The following is a 19,385-nucleotide window of genomic DNA, read 5'->3' on the forward strand; positions in this document are numbered from 1 at the left end:
TCCACCTCCTTCGAAGCAGCTCACCTATGCCAGAAAAACCCTTCAAGGAGAGATTGCTCAGTTCTTCTATATTGGTCATGTCGATTTGCAAAGATGGGCATTCCTCTATGTGATCGTAGTTAAATTCGCCTTCGTACACACGGCCGTTCTTGAAAACTAGCTTGCCCTGTAGGGGGACGGGGGACACAATGTTCTGCTTTTAAAACCTGGTTCACTATCCATACAGGACCCACACAAGGCCTCTCTTCTCCTGGGCTGTTGGTGTGCAAAGTTAGATGAAGAGACAAGACTCTTGGCTAGAAATGGGTGCTAGATCATGGTTGGGAAACATTTCAGCAGCTCAGCAGGAGTGAATCTGAGTAGTAGGTGGATAGGACAGTGCCTAAATTTCAGAGATGTAGTTAAGACTAGGTAAAGGTAAAGGTTCCCCTTGCACATATGTTAAGGTGACCAGACGTCCCGCTTTTGGCGGGACAGTCCCGCTTTTGAACAATTTTCCCGCGTCCCGTGGCGTTTTCAAAAAGTCCCGATTTTTTAAAAAAATTTTAATCAAGAACACACACACACACACTGTCAATGGTATCCCTCTTTACCAATGTTAAAATCTGGTCACCTTAACATAAGTGCTAGTCATTCCCGAGCACCAAGGAGCCCACAGTTATTGTCCTCCCCCCCATCTTCCTCCTCCTCCCCTCTGCAAACCCCACTCTCTTCTAGCACTGATGATATTGCTTAGCCGGGTAATGAAATGTCTGCAAGGGAAAAAAAACCAACCTCAGAGAGTATTTCCAGCTGGGATCAGCTGGATGACTATCAGCTGTGACACATGATTTATATTAGCTAGAATCGTCGGAGTCCCTGCTTTCTAGCTAATCAAAATCCACTGAACACCGCTGAACCAAACTACATTTGACCACATTTCAGGCAAGCATGTGATGGGGACTAAGAGCCGAGGTAGCGCAGTGGTTAGGGTGCAGTACTGCAGGCCACTTCAGCTGACTGCTATCTGCAGTTCGGCGGTTCAAATCTCACCGGCTCAAGGTTGACTCAGCCTTCCATCCTTCCGAGGTGGGTGAAATGAGGACCCAGACTGTGGGGGCGATATGCTGACTCTGTAAACCGCTTAGAGAGGGCTGAAAGCCCTATGAAGCGGTATATAAGTCTAACTGCTATTGCTATTGCTATCAGGGAGTTAATGGTGCTCTACAAACCCAGAAAACGGGTTCATGGGATAAACTATGGTTTAATTCACAAGGGATAAGGGGATTGTGTGAACAAGGACACAGTGAAAAACAGCTCCAAAGAAAGATGGCAGAGAGCAAGGCTAAACACCTACGTGTTCAGAAGAGCAAAACGGCTGCTCTAATGTTCTCAACTCTTTCCCCAAACTTCTCCATCCTTACCTCGCCATGTTTTTTGTTCAGCACCCATCCCCCGTCGTACATGGCGCCGCTGGCAAAGAAGAATTTCCCGTGTCCGTGCCGATCCCCGTTGACGAAATTCCCAACGTATTCATTTCGTAGGGGATACTGGGAGCCAGCGATCCTCTTCAGGTACCAGGTATGGGTACCCAGTCCGTGCTAGGGAAATCAACCAACAAAACCTTCTCTAGAGCAGTGGTTTTCAATCTTGAAGGTGCGTGGACTTCAAATCCCATAATTCCTGCCAGCTGGGGAATCCTGGGAGATGAAGTCCACACGTCTTAAAGGCACAGAGGTTGAGAAATACTGCTTGTCCTAGAGGCCAGAGGAGTCTCCGACCTTGGCAACTTTGGACTTCAACTCCCAGAATTCTTCAGTCAGGGTCTCCAACTTTGGTGACTTTAAGACTTGTGGACTTCAACTCCCAGAATTCTTCAGTCAGGGTCTCCAACTTTGGTGACTTTAAGACTTGTGGACTTCAACTCCCAGAATTCCTCAGCCAGGGTCCCCAACCTTGGTGACTTTAAGACTTGTGGACTTCAACTCCCAGAATTCCTCAGCCAGGGTCCCCAACCTTGGTGACTTTAAGACTTGTGGACTTCAACTCCCAGAATTCCTCAGTCAGGGTCCCCAACATTGGTGACTTTAAGACTTGTGGACTTCAACTCCCAGAATTCCTCAGTCAGGGTCTCCAACCTTGGTGACTTTAAGACTTGTGGACTTCAACTCCCAGAATTCCTCAGCCAGGGTCTCCAACTTTGGTGACTTTAAGACTTGTGGACTTCAACTCCCAGAATTCCTCAGCCAGGGTCCCCAACCTTGGTGACTTTAAGACTTGTGGACTTCAACTCCCAGAATTCCTCAGTCAGGGTCCCCAACATTGGTGACTTTAAGACTTGTGGACTTCAACTCCCAGAATTCCTCAGTCAGGGTCTCCAACCTTGGTGACTTTAAGACTTGTGGACTTCAACTCCTAGAATTCCTCAGCCAGGGTCTCCAACCTGGCCACTTTAAGCCTTTTGGACTTCAACTCCAAGGATTCCCCAGCCAGAAATTCTGGGAGTTGAAGTCCACAGGTCTTAAAAGTTGCCAAGATTGGGGATCCCCTGACCTATATGTACTATAGACGGAGACACATGGACTTTTAAAGTAGACATCCAAATGAATTCTACATTCATTTGCCATTCATAAAATGGCGATGTTCATTTTGCTCTGAGTCCAATGGTGATGTCCGTTTTGCTCTGCAAATTCATGGAGAGCTAACCCAAACCGTAAGACAGAGGTGGGTTCCTACCAGTTCGCACCTATTTGATAGAACTGGTTCGTCAAATCTACCGAACCGGTTAGAAGAGGTTCCACCAGTGGACCCGGAAAGCAGGCCACACCTACAGAAGAGGTTCCAACATTTTTTGAAACCCACCACTGGTCCCTGGATATGATTATTCTACACTATCATGCTCCTATTTATAAAACTCAGTGCCTCTGTGAAAGGTAAGGGTGACGACTGCGTTTGTGGTGCAATCAGAACATTGCGTGTGTTAAAGTTGTTTTAACGCAAACCAAAGATGCCTTTTAAAAAAACAAGTTAACATCCTATTCTTATGCATGCCAGTGCTGTGTGTGAGGTCATTTAAGGTGGTTCTGACAAGTGTCGTCGGCACCCAGTCACATGGGTGGCAAGCCACTCCCATCTGGTCACATGGGCGGCAAGCCACTCCCACAAAGGAGGCCACACCCACGGTGTAGGTTCGAACAATTTTTGAAACCCATCACTGCCCTAAGTGGAGTTTTCCCAAATGGGATTTTCCCATGTAATTTGCCAGGGAATGTACATAAGGCCAGCTCAAAAGCCAGGTCCCCTCCGAATCATAGGGGGTCCCCAACTTTTCGGACTGCAAGGACCACTAAATTCATAATTTTGAATCCCGCGGACTACTATGATCCACCGAATGACTGGGTGGGTGGGCGTGGCTAGGTGGTGATGAGACTGGGTGGGCGTGGCCAACTCAATGTCATTCATGCCGAGGGGCGCCTCTCCAGACTCTACTCGACCCTCCTCTCCCAGCCACTCCTTGCCCACCTGGGCTCTTTAGGGCCCCACCAGGAAGCAGTTGTTGGAGCTAAGCAGCCGCCACGAGAAAGAGTTGGCAAAACAGCTCCGTTCAAATTGGACCGAGAAGGAGGCTCAGCAGAAGCACCTCACTGAGGACTAGGAGCATGGGTTTCCCAAGCAGAGAGAAGACCTGAGGGAGTGCAAGTCCAGGGACCGGCGCCTGGAGGCTCAGCGGGCTGAGATGGTCAGCCAGTTCCAGGCCATGATGCAGCCCCACTGGAACGAGGCCCTCCGGCTCTTCTCCACCAATGGTGCTTCCCTCCAGCCTTCGCCCAAAGCCCCCCACCAGGAGGCTGGAGCAGACTCCAAGTCAGAATTTCTGCCCCCCTCTGACTCACAAAGAAGGAGGGGGACTCTCCGCAGCAACACAAGTGTTCATTGCACGTATCCAGCTCAGTTTGAGGACCCCTGATTTAGTGCAATATAAAAAATGCAAATAATTTTCCTGCAGACCACCAAAATTTTATCACGGACCACCAGTTGGTGACCACTCCTCCAGCTGATGTTAGTTTGAATGGTGTCCAGCCACCATGTTCTTTGACAGCCTAGTTCCCTTTTACTGCTAACTCTTCCCAACATAATTGCTTTCTCCCCTGAATTCCCCCACAACTCTCTCTGGTTGGAGGGAAAAAGAAAATGGTTCTCTTGGGTCTCACCTGTATGCCATTAACCCACATTCCAGTGTATTCCTGGTTTGATGTAAGCCACCTCATTCGTCCTTCTCCATGCCGCAAGTCTCTCTCCCATTGCCCTTCGTAGATATTTCCAGATTTGTAACTGCTCAAAGAGAGTGAGAAGAACATCAATATTGCAGTTCAATAAATGGAGAAGGAGATAGACGGACCGGGCCTTCCCAACCAGGAGTCTTCCTGATGGAGATTCAATTTCAATCATAACAAAGCTGGAAGGGACCTTGGAGGTCTTCTAGTCCATCCCCCTGCTCAAGCAGGAGACCCTACACCGTTTCAGGCAGGTGGCCGTCCAATCTTTTCTTAAAAACTTCCAGTGATGAAGCCCCTACAACTTCTAAAAGCAAGCTGTGGCAATGGTTTGCAATGGTCTTCACTGTTAGAAAGTTTCTCCTTTGAGGAGACTAAAAGTTTTTGGAAAAGAATCAAAAATTGGCTGGAGGCAATAACAGGGGTCAAAATAGAATGGAAACCTGAAGTTTTTTTAATTAGGAATAATGTCTGCGAAATATCCAATCCAGTATTTAATACTACATATAATTACGGCGGCAAGGATTGCCTTTGCCCAGAAATGGAAAAACAAATTAACTCCAAGCGAAGATGAAATAATAAGAAAGGTTATGGATTGTGCCGAAATGGACAAACTAACTGAAGAAATCCAGGGAAAAGAAGAATCAGAATTCTACCAGATATGGGATAAATGGTATAGGGGGATGGAGGAAAGAAACAAAAATCAATGAAGGAATATAACAAAACTCAAAAAATAATAGTTATGAGTAAAATAAGAGGGTTAAGAATGGTGAAATCCAAATGAAATACAGTAGAAGGGGAAATAATATAAGGTGAGCGGTATCGATTGATAATTGCTATTAGAAAGAACAGGAAGCTTCTCTTCGTATTGTATTGTGTAAATGTGGTGTACGTCTAAGTTTTGTATGTGTGTATTTTACATGTTTGTTAATTTAAAAAAAAAGAAAGTTTCTCCTTAATTCCAAGTCGCTTCTCTTCTTGATTAGTTTCCTCCCGTTGCTTCTTGTCCTGCCCTCAGGTGCCTTGGAGAATAGCTTGACTCCCTCTTCTTTGGGGCAGCCCCTGAGATATTGGAAGACTGCTATCATGTCCCACCTCGTCCTTCTTTTCTCTAGAGTAGACAAACCCAGGTTAGCTCCCACCATCTCCATCAAAAAAAGCCCTTTTTGCTGGAAATTCTGGGACAGGAGGTCCTTTTGTAGATGGGATGTCCTACATCACAAGCTTTCCTCCCGTTAAAAAAAATTAAAATGTGCAGGGGAAATTTTCTTCAGGAACCACCATTGTGTTTGAAGCCTTATCATCCCTTCTCTTCATCCTAAGACTTGGCCAAACGGTATTTCCTAAAACCCTGCCGTTGCATTTTATTATGGTCCCTGTCCTACTGGCTCCCTAAAATGGGGGTGAACATTCTTGTGATCTGGGGGGTGGAGGCCATATCTAAGGGGCTGCCCCAAAGAAGAGGGAGTCAACCTATTTGCGAAAGCTCCAGAAGGCAAGACAAGAAACAGTGGATGGAAACTAATCAGGGAGAGAAACAACCTAGAAGTAAAGAGAAATTTCCTGAGAGTGAGAACAACTAATCAGTGGAACAATTTGCCTCCAGAAGTTGTGAATGTCCCAACATTGGAAGTCTTTAAGAAGATGTTGGATAGCCATTTGTCTGAAGTGGTGTAGGGTTTTCTGCCTGAGCAGGGGGTTGGACTAGAAGACCTCCAAGGTCCCTTCCAGCTCTGTTATTCTGTTATGTAGTTCCTCCGAAAGTGTCCATCAACTTTTTAACTTTCCCCACCACGAAGAAAGGATCGTCTTACCGTCTTACTCCCCAACCGCTTTTGATGTTGTTCACGAAATCTCCTTCGTACCAAGAAGAACCAGACTCGTTGTAGTAAATGGTGCCCTGAAAATCAATGGCACAAGCACTTTGACACACTTAAGGTGACTCCAGCACCTTCCACCAGGTGGTATACAAGCAGGAGACATGTTACATTTCGGATTATCCATCAGTCTGCCAAGAAGCCACTTCAAAGATTCCACCCCCGCTTTGTGGATGGAAGAAGGAAAGGCCAGGAAGAGTTTAGTTTAGTTCAGTTTGGTTTTTAGTTTAGTTTAGTTTAGTTTAGTTTAGTTTAGTTTAGTTTAGTTTAGTTTAGTTTAGTTTAGTTTAGTTTTTGGTTTAGTTTTTGGTTTAGTTTTTGGTTTTGGTTTTGGTTTACTTTACTTTACTTTACTTTACTTTTAGCTTAATTTAGTTTAGTTTTTGGTTTTTGGTTTTTGGTTTTTGTTTTTTAGTTTTTTAGTTTTTTAGTTTTTTAGTTGTTTAGTTGTTTAGTTGTTTAGTTGTTTAGTTGTTTAGTTGTTTAGTTGTTTAGTTGTTTTTTAGTTGTTTAGTTGTTTAGTTGTTTAGTTGTTTAGTTGTTTAGTTGTTTAGTTGTTTAGTTGTTTAGTTGTTTAGTTGTTTAGTTGTTTAGTTTTAGTGTTTTTGTTTTAGTTTTAGTTTTAGTTTTAGTTTTAGTTTTAGTTTTAGTTTTAGTTTTAGTTTTAGTTTTAGTTTTAGTTTTAGTTTTAGTTTTAGTTTTAGTTTTAGTTTTAGTTTTAGTTTTAGTTTTAGTTTTAGTTTTAGTTTTAGTTTTAGTTTTAGTTTTAGTTTTAGTTTTAGTTTTAGTTTTAGTTTTAGTTTTAGTTAGTTTAGTGTCATTGCACCTGGTACAACGAAATTAAATGCCATCTTCAGTGTACATTATAACTAAAAAAATAAAACACAAACAAACATCCTTCACATGCTATATAATTGAAATTGGAAACCTGATACCGCATTAATATTGCACTATGCCATAGAATTCAATATAGTTACTGCCCTGGGATAGAAGCTGTTTTTCAGCCTATTTGTCCTTGTTTTGATTATCCTGTACCGTCTGCCAGAGGGTAATAGTTCAAAAAAAGGGTGCCCAGGATGAGATGGATTGTTAAGAATGTTGTGAACTTTTCTGAAAGAGAATTTTAAGTTCATACTGGTTGTGACAGACATGAACTCTGCAAAGGAGAGCTTCTTGCCCAGAATCCAATCATGGCAACGACAGGTAAACTTATAAACCCACAATTGAGCTCAAAATTACCATTGCTAGGCGAGACAGTTCTGAAGTAAATTTTGTCCCTTTCTTGCTGCAGTTGTTAAGGGAATCACTGCAGTTGTTAAATTGACTTGGGTTGTCAATTTGAGTTGTCTGACCCCGGGACATCCTAACCGTCATAAATGCGAGTCAGTCTGACTTTTGATCACCTGACCGCAGGGAATGCTGCAAACAGTCGGAAGTGTGAAAAAGGGTCATAAGCAGGGGTGAAATGCTACCGGTTCGGACTGGTCCGCCAGAACCGGTTGGTTAAAAAAAAATGCTACCAGTTCATGCGAACTGGTATTTCCAACGATCAGCTGTGACACCCGATTTATATTAGCTAGAAAGCAGGATTTCCTGCTTTCTAGCTAATCTAAATCGTGTGGCACAGCGGACTCCCTCCCTCGCTGTTCTACTTACCATTGCATGCGCGCTCGGTAGCAGGCTCCGCCCACCTGCCCGGAGGTCACATTTGCGAACCGGTAGCAAAGATAAGTTGATTTTTCCCCTGGTCCTAAGTCCCTTTTTTTCAGTGCCATTGAAACTTTGGGCCAGAGGTGGGTCGCTAATGTTTTTACTACCGGTTCAGGTGCGCTCCCAGGCGTGCTTGTGTGTGACGCTTCTGCGCAGAAGCATCCAGGAGGGTGGGCAGAGCCTCCCCCACTGCTACTACCAGTTCGGCTGATCCGGGCCGAACCGGCAGCAACCCACCTTCTGCTTTGAATGGTTACTAAATGAAGTGTTGTAAGTAAGTCGAGGATTCCCTGCATGCTTCCGGCAACCACGTTTTCACTACCTTGCCGTGTCTCTTGCCTTCCACCCACTGGCCAATATACGAAACAGGATAGGTGCCACACTTGTACATGCCGAAACCATGCCGGATGCCGTTCTTCACTTCGCCTTCGTACATGCTGCCGTCCGGCCACTTGTAAGTGCCATGATTCATTTGCACGTTCTTGACAAAGTTTCCCTGCAAGAGAGGAAAATATAGGCGTTAAGAAAAAGCTCACCCTCTTCCTTTCATCCAGAAAGGTAGGAAACCTCGACAACGTTGAGCAAGGGTTAGGGTTGGGGTTAGGGTTAGGGTTAGGGTTATTGTTAGGGTTAGGGTTATTGTTAGGGTTAGGGTTAGGGTTATTGTTAGGGTTAGGGTTGGGGTTAGGGTTATTGTTAGGGTTAGGGTTATTGTTAGGGTTAGGGTTGGGGTTAGGATTATTGTTAGGGTTAGGGTTATTGTTAGGGTTAGGGTTGGGGTTAGGGTTATTGTTAGGGTTAGGGTTATTGTTAGGGTTAGGGTTGGGGTTAGATTATTGTTAGGGTTAGGGTTAGGGTTAGGGTTATTGTTAGGGTTAGGGTTATTGTTAGGGTTAGGGTTATTGTTAGGGTTAGAGTTGGGGTTAGGGTTATTGTTAGGGTTAGGGTTATTGTTAGGGTTAGGGTTGGGGTTAGGATTATTGTTAGGGTTAGGGTTAGGGTTAGGGTTAGGGTTAGGGTTATGGTTATGGTTATTGTTAGGGTTAGGGTTAGGGTTATTGTTAGGGTTAGAGTTGGGGTTAGGGTTATTGTTAGGGTTATTGTTAGGGTTAGGGTTAGGGTTATTGTTAGGGTTAGGGTTGGGGTTAGGATTATTGTTAGGGTTAGGGTTAGGGTTAGGGTTATTGTTAGGGTTAGGGTTAGGGTTACGGTTACGGTTACGGTTAGGGTTATTGTTAGGGTTAGGGTTAGGTTAGGGTTAGGTTTGTCCTCCAAACGTGGCAATTTTAAGACTTGTCACAAAACGAGAAACACGAAAATAGAAATGCTAACCTGCAACCGCAATTCTCCTTTGAATCGAAAGAGTTTATTATTTCATGCTTAGTTCAAACATGACAATGCTCGAGATTTGCATCAATACTTCAGTAAGACTGTACTCACGTGGTTCGAGTTGCAACACGGGTCAGAGGTAGCAGCTACGTCCAGTTAGGAGGAGCTACCATCAATGGCCTTGACATTTAGACTAGAGACTAAAACATATGAAGAACGGTTGCAGGAACTGGGGATGTCTAGTTTAATAGAAAGAAGGACATGATAGCAGTCTTCCAATATCTCAGGGGCTGCCACAAAGAAGAGGGAGTTAAGCTATTCTCCAAAGCACCTGAGGGTGGAACAAGAAGCAATGGGTGGAAACTAATCAAGGAGAGAAGCAACTTAGAACTGAGAAGAAATTTTCTGATAGTCAGAACAATTAATCAGTGGAACAACTTGCCTCCAGAAGTTGTGAATGCCCCAACACTGGATGTTTTTAAGAAGATGTTGGACAGCCATTTGTCTGAAGTGGTGTAGGGTTTCCTGCCTAGGCAGGGGTTGGACTAGAAGACCTCCAAGGTCCCTTTCAACTCTGCTATTGTATTGTATTATGATCACAAAACTTCCTTTTTTATACCTTTTTCCTCATATCTTCTGTTCCTCTGGAATATTACTAGAAAACATCCTCTTTTTGCAGAAAAGTACCTTGATATGATCCTCTGAGATTGGCTACCCTCTGCCATTTTCACTTCCCCATTCACCTGATGTCCCTGACTATGTTTAAAAATATCACAAAACTGATTATATTGAATTTTACAAGGCTTCCACAACAAGGATTATAAATTTTTCATTGACCTGCAAGTTTTAGCAAGTACGATAATATGCCAACGGGTGGGTCTCTAATAAGAATGCAGGCTTACAGGAGCATAGGTGTGCAGTCAAAGAATATATGTACAGGAGGGGTCTTTTTCCTCAAAGACTTTAACTCCCAGAATTCCCCAGTCAGCCATTTCAAACAAGCGACTGTCCAATCTCTTCTTAAAAACCTCCAGTGTTGGAGCATTCACCACTTCTGAAGGCAAGTCGTTCCACTGGTTAATTGATCTGTCAGGAAATTCCACCTTAGTTCTAGATTGGTTCTCCCTTGAGTAGTTTCCATGAATTGCAATGTCAGGGTTCCAAGTAATAGTAGGTCTGTGGCTTAGTGGTTAATACAACTGCCTAATATGTAATACAGCACAGGTTCAAATCCCAGTAAGGGTATGGCTAGCTGATGAGAGCTAAATAGCTTGAAATAGATCTATACTAGTCTCCCTTTATTTATTTATCAGCACAAATGCAACACAAATATAACAAAGGCAACAGTAAAAATAATGGCTTTCTGTCTGGATGGTCTCTTGTGATGAGCCGATAGACAGAGAAAGGAAGCAGAATGCTTCCTCCCATATTTGGGCATACCAGGGGTTGTGACACAATATATACCTATTTCCCTGGCCTAGCTGATAAAGGAGGAGAGCCTGTGGCTTAGTGACTAATGCAACTGCCTAATATGTAATACAGCACAGGTTCAAATCCCAGCAAGGGTATGGCTAGCTGATGAGAGCTAAATAGCTTGAAATAGATCTATACTAGTCTTCCTTTAATTATTTATCAGCACAAATGCATCATATACATATACATATACATATACATATACATATACATATACATATACATCTATCTATCCATCTATGCCAAATACCACTTCTCATCACGAAATCTCCAGAACCATAAAGGCTACAAACTTGAAATTTGGCTTATATGTTCCTCTTGGCTTCTAGGTGCTCGCTAAGAAAGGATTTTTCCAAATGACCATCAGATCATCAGTCTTTCTTATACAGTATTATATTAACACGCGTCGATGGTAAGGAGTTAGACATTCTACTCCCTCTCCCCATCTGAAAGGAACTCTGTTCCAACTCCCAGTTGCCTTATATGGGCGTGCCCAGCTACATGACTCATCCGGCCTGTGGCCTGATCGCATGGTTTTGTAGCGAAGCACGGGTATCCAGCTAGACAAAAATAAAAGTGTTTCCCCTCAAACCCAAACCATCTGTCACATGGACCTATCATGGCAGCATCAGCAGGTCTGGTGACATCACTCCTCCTTCCTCTGGCCAGGTGTGAGAACGTCCTTGGTTCTCAAGAGAAAATATTTTGTTTTGACCACACTACCCCAGCTATTTCTAATACCTCCACCCTATCCCTCAGCTCCAGTGTGGCAGCACTGAAGCTCGAAGATGTCTTCGGCCAGGTCAGCTTCAGGGTTGATATGCTTCTTATCCTGCCTTCATGCTTTGGAGAACCCAAATCCTAAATCCAGCATAAGTGCTTGCGAGCAACCATCTTTGTTCTGATTTGCAAGCAGCTGCAAATCAGGCTGAGAGAGGATCAGTGCAAAGAGAACCAAGGAGAACATCAACACCACAGTTCAGTAAACACAGGAGCATTATTTTAAGACCGCCTTCCCAACCTGGAACCTTCCAGATGGAGGTTCGGCTCCCAGCACCTCCCTTTTTGCTGAAATTTCTGGGACAGGACTTACCTCGTACTGCACTCCGTCGGCCCATGTGTAAGTCCCTCGTCCATGCATGAGCCCTTCTGAAAACACACCCTACAAAATGGCAAGAAGAAGCTGATGAGTGGATGGTAGGACAGTAAGAAAAGTCAGACTTTTACTCCTCTGCCAGAACATCAATCAGCCCTGGTTTTCTCACCAGGATTGAGTTCATGCCACCCTTTCAATCTAAGGTAAAGGTAAAAGGTTCCCCTCGCATATATGTGCTAGTCGTTCCCGAATCTAGGGCGCGGTGCTCATCTCCGTTTCAAAGCCGAAGATCCAGCGCTGTCCGAAGATGTCTCCGTGGTCATGTGGCTGGCATGACTGAATGCCGAAGGCGCACGGAACGCTGTTCCCTTCCCACCAAAGGTGGTTCCTATTTTTCTACTTGCATGTTTTTTTACATGCTTTCGAACTGCTAGGTTGGCAGAAGCTGGGACAAGTCACGGGAGCTCACTCCGCTGGGGATTCGAACTGCCGAACTGCCGACCTTTCTGATCAACAAGCTCAGCGTCTTAGCCCCTGAGCCACTGCGTCCCACTTCAGTCTACGTACAGGAAATAAAGGAAGCTAGTCTTTGAATCCACCCTGATCCTCAAGGAAATACTGAAAGGGCCTACTATCACACGGAAGTGAATTCTATATCCTTAAGATTTAACACACAGATGTTGTCACCTTGTAAACGTTGCCTCCTTGGAAATAAGCAGTTCCTTCCCCTTCATACAACCCGCGGACTTTTTCTCCCTCGTACCTATGGAGAACATAAATTCAAGATGATAATTCACCTGAGTTAATAAATCATACTTGAACACAGCCATTTAGGGCACTGTCAAGTCAACGCAGAGTTCTGTAACACGTATTTATTTATTTTTTGTCCAAATGAAGCAATAAAGGAAATTTTAGATCTCCCTTTTCTCCGGAGTCACCTTGATGTCCACGCATCCTGAAATCAAAAACATTCCTCATTCTTTGATTATCTTTCTCCTTCTTCGCACCTACGGATGGGCTCTACCTGTTCTGACCGAGGCTTCCCAAGTGCATGAAGCAAACTCCTTGTCCCGACAAAAAAATCCTTTGTTAATTGACTGTGAATTCTGCTCATTCACATCCAGCAAAGTCTTTCAAGGGAGGATTTACGGTCACAGACCTTCTCTGGCTTGGAGAGCTGCCAGGCCGATATCTGCAGAACTTGGCAAGGAGTCTCGGAGAGTCACGAACCAATTAAGCGAACTGATTGTCTCCTGCAAACTCCACTCCCCTTTTGCTCCTCTTTTATTCCCTCTGGGAGGGGGCAGAGGAGAAAAACCCCTTTTATTAATTGACTGTGAATTCTGCTCATTCACAACCAGTTAAGTCTTTCAAGGGAGGATTTACGGTCACAGACCTTCTCTGGCTTGGAGAGTTGCCAGGCTGATATCTGCAAAACTTGGCAAGGATTCTCGGAGAGTCACGAACCAATGAAGCGAACTAATGGTCTCCTGCAAACTCCATTCCCCTTTCGCTCCTCTTTTATTTCCTCTGGGAGGGGCCACTCATCGTCCACCTGTGGCCTTACTCCCAAACTAACCCCTATTCTTTGGCTGTTTCCTTCGTCTGGCAGCTCTGCGCACGCGCACACTGGGAACAGGCTCCAGCTGTTCCTCTGCCTCACTGATGTCTGACTCTGAAGGCAGCTGATAACTCTCAGAGGGCTCTGCCCCCCCCCCCCCCAACACAGAGCCCTCCTCAGAGCCTTCCCCAGATGCCAGGACTGGCGCAGGTTTGACAGGCCTTTGCTGAATGTGAATGGAAGGAATCCACATTCGTTTAATAAAAGGGGTTTTGTCGGGACCAGGAATCTGCTTCGTGTTTTTGGGAAAGCCTATCTCAGAACCCAAACCATCCAAAATCACGAGCCGAGGTGGCGCAGTGGTTAAATGCAGCACTGCAGGCTACTTCAGCTGACCGCAGTTCTGCAGTTAGGCTGTTCAAATCTCACCGGCTGAGGGTTGACTCAGCCTTCCATCCTTCCGAGGTGGGTAAAATGAGGACCCGGATTGTTGGGGGCAATATGCTGACTCTGTAAACCGCTTAGAGAGGGCTGAAAGCCCTATGAAGCAGCATATAAGTCTAACTGCTATTGCTATTGCTATTCAGCCAGGCTCCAAAACTGGCCAAGCAACTCCTTAGAAACCAGTCCCCCGTGACCTTACCCCATTTTTAGCAAAACTCTGGTTTTACCTCTCAATGATCAGTTGGGTGAGGATGGGCTCTTCATACTCAATGGGTTCAGGAACAGGAGGAGGATGTAGGTCCTTGCTTTCTGCTTTGGAAGCTACCCGAGTAGCTGAGTGCTCGTCCCCTTGGTCTGCCAGAGGTGGGACATTCTGGTTGGACATTGCTAGGTCTATGGATATGTCGTGGGCTGCCGCAAGCGCGGACTTATCTCCCTTTTTACTGTCTTTCTTCTTATCTTTACCCATCGCTTCGACGTACGGCAGAATCAGGCGTCCTGCCAAAGAGTGGAGCTCCTATTTTTAACCTCGAGGTGGGAAAAAAATAAATTTAATTTAATTAGGAGACTTACTTGGACTTCAGGAAGAGAAAAATGATCGAACGAGATATGCAGGTAAAATTCCTCAACATACGACCACAATGAGACCAACATTTCTGTTGCCAACCGAGGCAGTTGTTAAGTGAATCGTGCCCGGTTTTACGACCTTTCTGCCCTGGTTCTTAAAACAAATCAATACAGTTGTTAAGTGACTCACATGGTCAATAAAATTTAAAATTGGTACGTTTATAACTTATTTTCTTTGTTGGGAGATTCAAGGGCAATGATGATAGTGAATGTAATAAAAAACTTAACAGTCTCGTTGACCAGAAATCGAGTGAAATAAATAAAGCCCGATACATAATCCAAAATCCTTTATAGGTGCTCAAAGATTTCACTACTTTATAACATAGCTGAGCGCCAAAGAATGGAGGCCTTTGAACTCTGGTGCTGGAGAAGACTCCTGCATTGAGTCCCTTGGACTGCAAGGCCATCCAACCGGTCAGTCCTAGAGGAGATCAACCCTGATTGCCCTTTAGAAGGCCAGATCCTGAAGAGGAAACTCAAAGACTTTGGCCACCTAATGAGAAGGAAGAAGGACTCCCTGGAGAAGAACCTCATGCTGGGAATGATGGAGGTCAGAAGAAGAAGGACTGCAAGGCGATCAAACCGGACCGGTCAGTCCTAGAGGAGATCCACCCTGACTGCTCTTGAGAAGGCCAGATCCTGAAGAGGAAACTCAAAGACTTTGGCCACCTAATGAGAAGGAAGAAGGACTCCCTGGAGAAGAGCCTCATGCTGGGAACGATGGAGGGCAAAAGAAGAAGGGGACGACAGAGAAGGAGGTGGCTGGATGGAGTCACCGAAGCAGTCGGTGTGAGCTTCAATGGACTCCAGAAGAAGGTAGAGGACAGGAAGGCCTGGAGGAACGTTGTCCATGGGGTCGCGATGGGTCGGACACGACTTTGCAACTAACAAGAACCAACAGAGAGAGCCGGAAAGGATACAGATTTGGGCAGATCTGACTCGATAACAAAAATAAGAATAAGTAACTACTACTAGCCCCAAATCATTGCAAGGGCCAGCAGCTTGGGAAGGATGTTTCAAAATCTGCAATAACCACATTAGCAATCACAGGATGGGGATTAGGGGAATTGTAGTCCTTCAGCTATCAGGGGCCTTGCATCCAATGCAAACTTGAAAGCCAGGAAGAAAAGCAAGAAATATTAAAAATCCACCTCTTTGGAAATCTCTCCTATTTTGCAACCCTTCGCTAAAGCTGCCCGAAGTTTCCTTGCATGCCAGTTGCTAAGAGGCCTGAGCGGTGGCCATAGCAACCGTGGGTAGGGCCATAGCAACCGTGGGGCTGGGCGGGGCAAGAGAGCGAGAAGCTTCCTGGTTGTTCAGAGAGAAGTGGGCGGGGCTTTGGCCCTCTCTTCTTCCGGGTTCACCTTTCTGCATAAGAATACAGTATAAAACTTGGCCGAAACTGGCTGGGATTTGCAAAGGGGCAGCTTTGAATTTTGAGAAAGTTGCACCACTGGGGAATAGCACACAATTGTCCTATTTTTAGAAAGTTGTTTGTTTGTGTATTGACAACTGAGGGGCAAATAACATGGCTTTTGTTATTTGTTCACGAATATGGTTATTTTGTATTTCAATCTGATTTATATTCTTTCTTTTAAAGCGATGCTCAAGATTGATTCCCTTTTAACATTCCTAAACTGACAAAACAAGCTGGAGACTAGCTCCTGATAAGAAAAAAAAATTGTTAGTACAAATTGGGGTCTGAACAATTAATATTATTACAATTCTTAGTACAGCTGTTATTACACTGATGGAAGGAATGTCCTTCTGGGTTCGGCTCCAAGTGGGGAAAAAGACACTGGAGACATGGAGGCTGCCTGGAAAGATGGTTTATTGGTGGACAGGACCACATGGCTTGAGCCCTGAACAGAAAAGGTGACCACATGCTTCAATGTTGGTGGAGGAGAAGGGGTGAGGAAGGGGCTTGCTAGGCTTTTTATAACCTGTTCAGTCCCACCTCTCTGTTTCCTGTTCCTGTGTAAGAAATGTATTCTGATTGGTTGTCAGACTCCCATGGGGCCATGCAGGGACAACTCTCTAGGCTGTGTTTTGAATCCAGGTTTGGTTGAGTTCTCAGATGCCATGTGATCAGTTGGGGCCAATATTATCATGCTTTCCTGTAGCTGAAGGGGAGAACTCTTTATTATGTAAAGTGGACTAGCTTGGCCTTCTTAATGGCCCATTGACAAAGTGGGGATGGGCAGGAAGCATACAGGCAGCTATTCTGTCTTTTAAAACATGTTTCTTTCTTTTCACATCCAGAGAAATATTCTGCCTTTTCGATATTTCCTAGGATATTTCATTTTTCTGGGAGAGGGCTGGGTGATAACTTCCCACAACACTATTACAGAGATTAAAACCGATAGGAAGGTGATGGGGAATGGAGAACTACAAAGGCTAAACATGTATGCCAATACAGAAGGCTGTATAACTACTTTATATTGTTATGTTTGTCTTCTTTTCTGTATGTGTTGTTTTGTGAGTGGTTTTCCTGTTTTTAAAGGTAAAAATGTTTAATAAAAACTATTAAAAAAACAAATTGGGGTTTGGCTTCTCTCTTTTGTGAACCCTAAACAATCTTTCTCCTTACAATGAATTTTTTTCCCCAGTTAGACTTATATACCGCTTCCAATATATACCAATATTATATACCAATAGTGTGGTGACCAAAACTGGATGAAGGATTCTAGGTGTGGCCTTACTAAGGCTTTATAGAGTAGCAATAGCAGTTCGACTTATATACCGCTTCATAGGGCTTTCAGCCCTCTCTAAGCGCTTTACAGAGTCAGCATATCGCCCCCCACAGTCTGGGTCCTCATTTCACCCACCTCGGAAGGATGGAAGGCTGAGTCAACCTTGAGCCGGTGAGATTAGAACCGCTGAACTGCAGATAACAGTCAGCTGAAGTGGCCTGCAGTACTGCACCCTAACCACTGTGCCACCTCGGCTCATTCAAGGGAATTCAAGGGAATTCCCCTTCACACTTCATTTTAATAAACATATATGCTATTATTTTCCTGTCCAATAAACTTTCCTCTTTCAGATTTCTTTCTTATGTTAACTATAAAAGGAGATGTAAGTTAAAAGATTCTTTGAATGACGAATCTCTTTTGTCTGAATATTCTGATAAATTGTAATAAAATGATCTTCCTGCCTCGGTTTGTCTCACTGGGAAATATGCACACCGGGGCATGAGCCTGAAAAAAGCCATATTTGGCCATCACTACAGAGACCATAAAATCACAGGGTATAATAGTTCAAAGACTTATTGTTATTTGATAGATAATTATGAATTTAAGGAAATAAGGATTGTTACAAATGAAATCATATTAATGGTAATCTAAGTGTATAATGCTCAATGCCAGCGAAACATTTAGCTATGCTTAATGTAAACCAGTGATGTTAATCCTAAATTTAAGAATTGATGCACAAAAACCTGTAACCAAACGAGATGCTTGATGAAATGGAGGAAAGTTGTTTTTCTTCTTCTCTTGCTTTGTTTTTGTATGTGTTGTTTTGTTTAAAAAGAATAAAAATATATTTAAAAAAAATCACAGGGTGGGAAAGTGGTTCCACCACAAATCTGCGGTAGACGAAAGCGCGCTCGACGAAAGCGCGTATGTGACATCATCACAGCGCGACGAAAATGGCACACTGTGAGCAGTAAACTTAAAATTAACGTGAAAACCTTACCCTAACCCCCCCAAACCTAACCCTAACCCTAACCCTTAACCTAACCCTAACCCTTAACCTAACGCTAACCTTTAACCTAACCCTAACGCTTAACGTAACCCTAAACCTAACCCTAACCCTTAACCTAACCCTAACCCTAACCCTTACCTTTATGTGAATCGGCTTGCTTTAATTTTATTTTAATTTTATTTATTTTTAATTTTATTTGTCGCGCTGCTGCTGATGTCACGTACGCGCTTTGATCGGGCGTGCTTTAGTGGACCGCGGTTTTGACGGGTCACGGGGAAAGTTCTTCTGGTCCAACCCCCACCTTGAACAGATGATCTTACTCCATTCGAGACAAACAGTTGTCCCACTTCGTTATCACGGCAATAAAAAATTATAGGTATGTAGAAATAAACTATTAACATTGCTATTTTATTTAATGGATTAGAATATAATTTTTTTAAAAATTCTTTACAGATCTCCTGAAATTGATCAGGTCTGCCTGCTCTTGTTTTGAGATGAATGAGATGCTTTCAAACTTCTTCTTTTGAAAGCTGTGAGAGGCACAAATAATTTTAATATTAAATTCAAGGTAATGTTATATAAAGAAGATACAAGGTGGCAAATAAATTCCAAGTCGCTCCACGTTGTCCGTGGGATCGCGATGGGTCGGACACAACTTTACAACGAACAACAACAAATCAGTTAAATTGTTCAAAGTTAGTGTAACAGGAAGAAGCTAAGATCAATGTAGAGATGTTATTAACTTCTTTTCTTTTTATTTCTTTTGTCTCAACATATTTTAGACCATGTTTGTTAAAAATCTATACCGTGTACAGGCTCTGGGAAGTCGGGGGGGGGGGGGAGGGAGGTGGGGTGTTAGGGGGGAGGGTGGGATATATACTATGTGTTAGATTTCAATGTAATGCGATTTCACATGTATACTGTTTCTCTTTAATTTCTCTGTAAAAATAGGACAAGCTGAATACATTGACATATAGTAGAAATACACCAAGGGGAGGAGGAGTGGGGTAGAAGAAAGAGGGGTAGAGAGGGCGGGAGAGAGGATGGGAGGGAGGGTGAGAAGGAAGGGAGTGAGTGGACTGGGAGAGAGGAGTGGTAGAGGGGGAGGGGAAGTAGGGTAGAGGGGAATGATGGAGGGAAGATAGTAAGTTGGAGGGGGGCGGAAGAAAGAGGTGTATGGAGAGTGGAAGAGGTATATTGGGTTTCTATTTGAGTTTGAGTTTCATTTTATTTATATTTCTGGGGGTATTGTTGTCAAGAGGAATTGCTGTGATTATTGTTTAATGGCCCCGGTTATGCACAGTATATATGTG

At 43.9% G+C, this 19,385-nt stretch overlaps 1 protein-coding gene across 1 annotated transcript in view; it reads right to left on the minus strand.

Annotated features, from left to right (window-relative positions):
• LOC116517826 (radial spoke head 10 homolog B-like) overlaps positions 1 to 14,212 on the minus strand; it is a 41,850-nt gene extending 27,638 nt beyond the window's left edge. Inside the window, exons 1-8 of the mRNA XM_032231001.1 lie at positions 13,971 to 14,212; positions 12,426 to 12,501; positions 11,736 to 11,804; positions 8,163 to 8,336; positions 6,068 to 6,153; positions 4,191 to 4,311; positions 1,404 to 1,580; positions 25 to 166 (exon numbers count right to left, since the gene is read on the minus strand). Of these exons, the coding sequence (XP_032086892.1) occupies positions 25 to 166; positions 1,404 to 1,580; positions 4,191 to 4,311; positions 6,068 to 6,153; positions 8,163 to 8,336; positions 11,736 to 11,804; positions 12,426 to 12,501; positions 13,971 to 14,212 (1,087 nt within the window). The remainder of the gene's footprint in view (positions 1 to 24; positions 167 to 1,403; positions 1,581 to 4,190; positions 4,312 to 6,067; positions 6,154 to 8,162; positions 8,337 to 11,735; positions 11,805 to 12,425; positions 12,502 to 13,970) is intronic.
• Positions 14,213 to 19,385: the final 5,173 nt, after the last annotated feature.

The sequence above is a fragment of the Thamnophis elegans genome, chromosome 14 (assembly GCF_009769535.1).
Source record: "Thamnophis elegans isolate rThaEle1 chromosome 14, rThaEle1.pri, whole genome shotgun sequence".
NCBI classification, from domain to species: domain Eukaryota; kingdom Metazoa; phylum Chordata; class Lepidosauria; order Squamata; family Colubridae; genus Thamnophis; species Thamnophis elegans.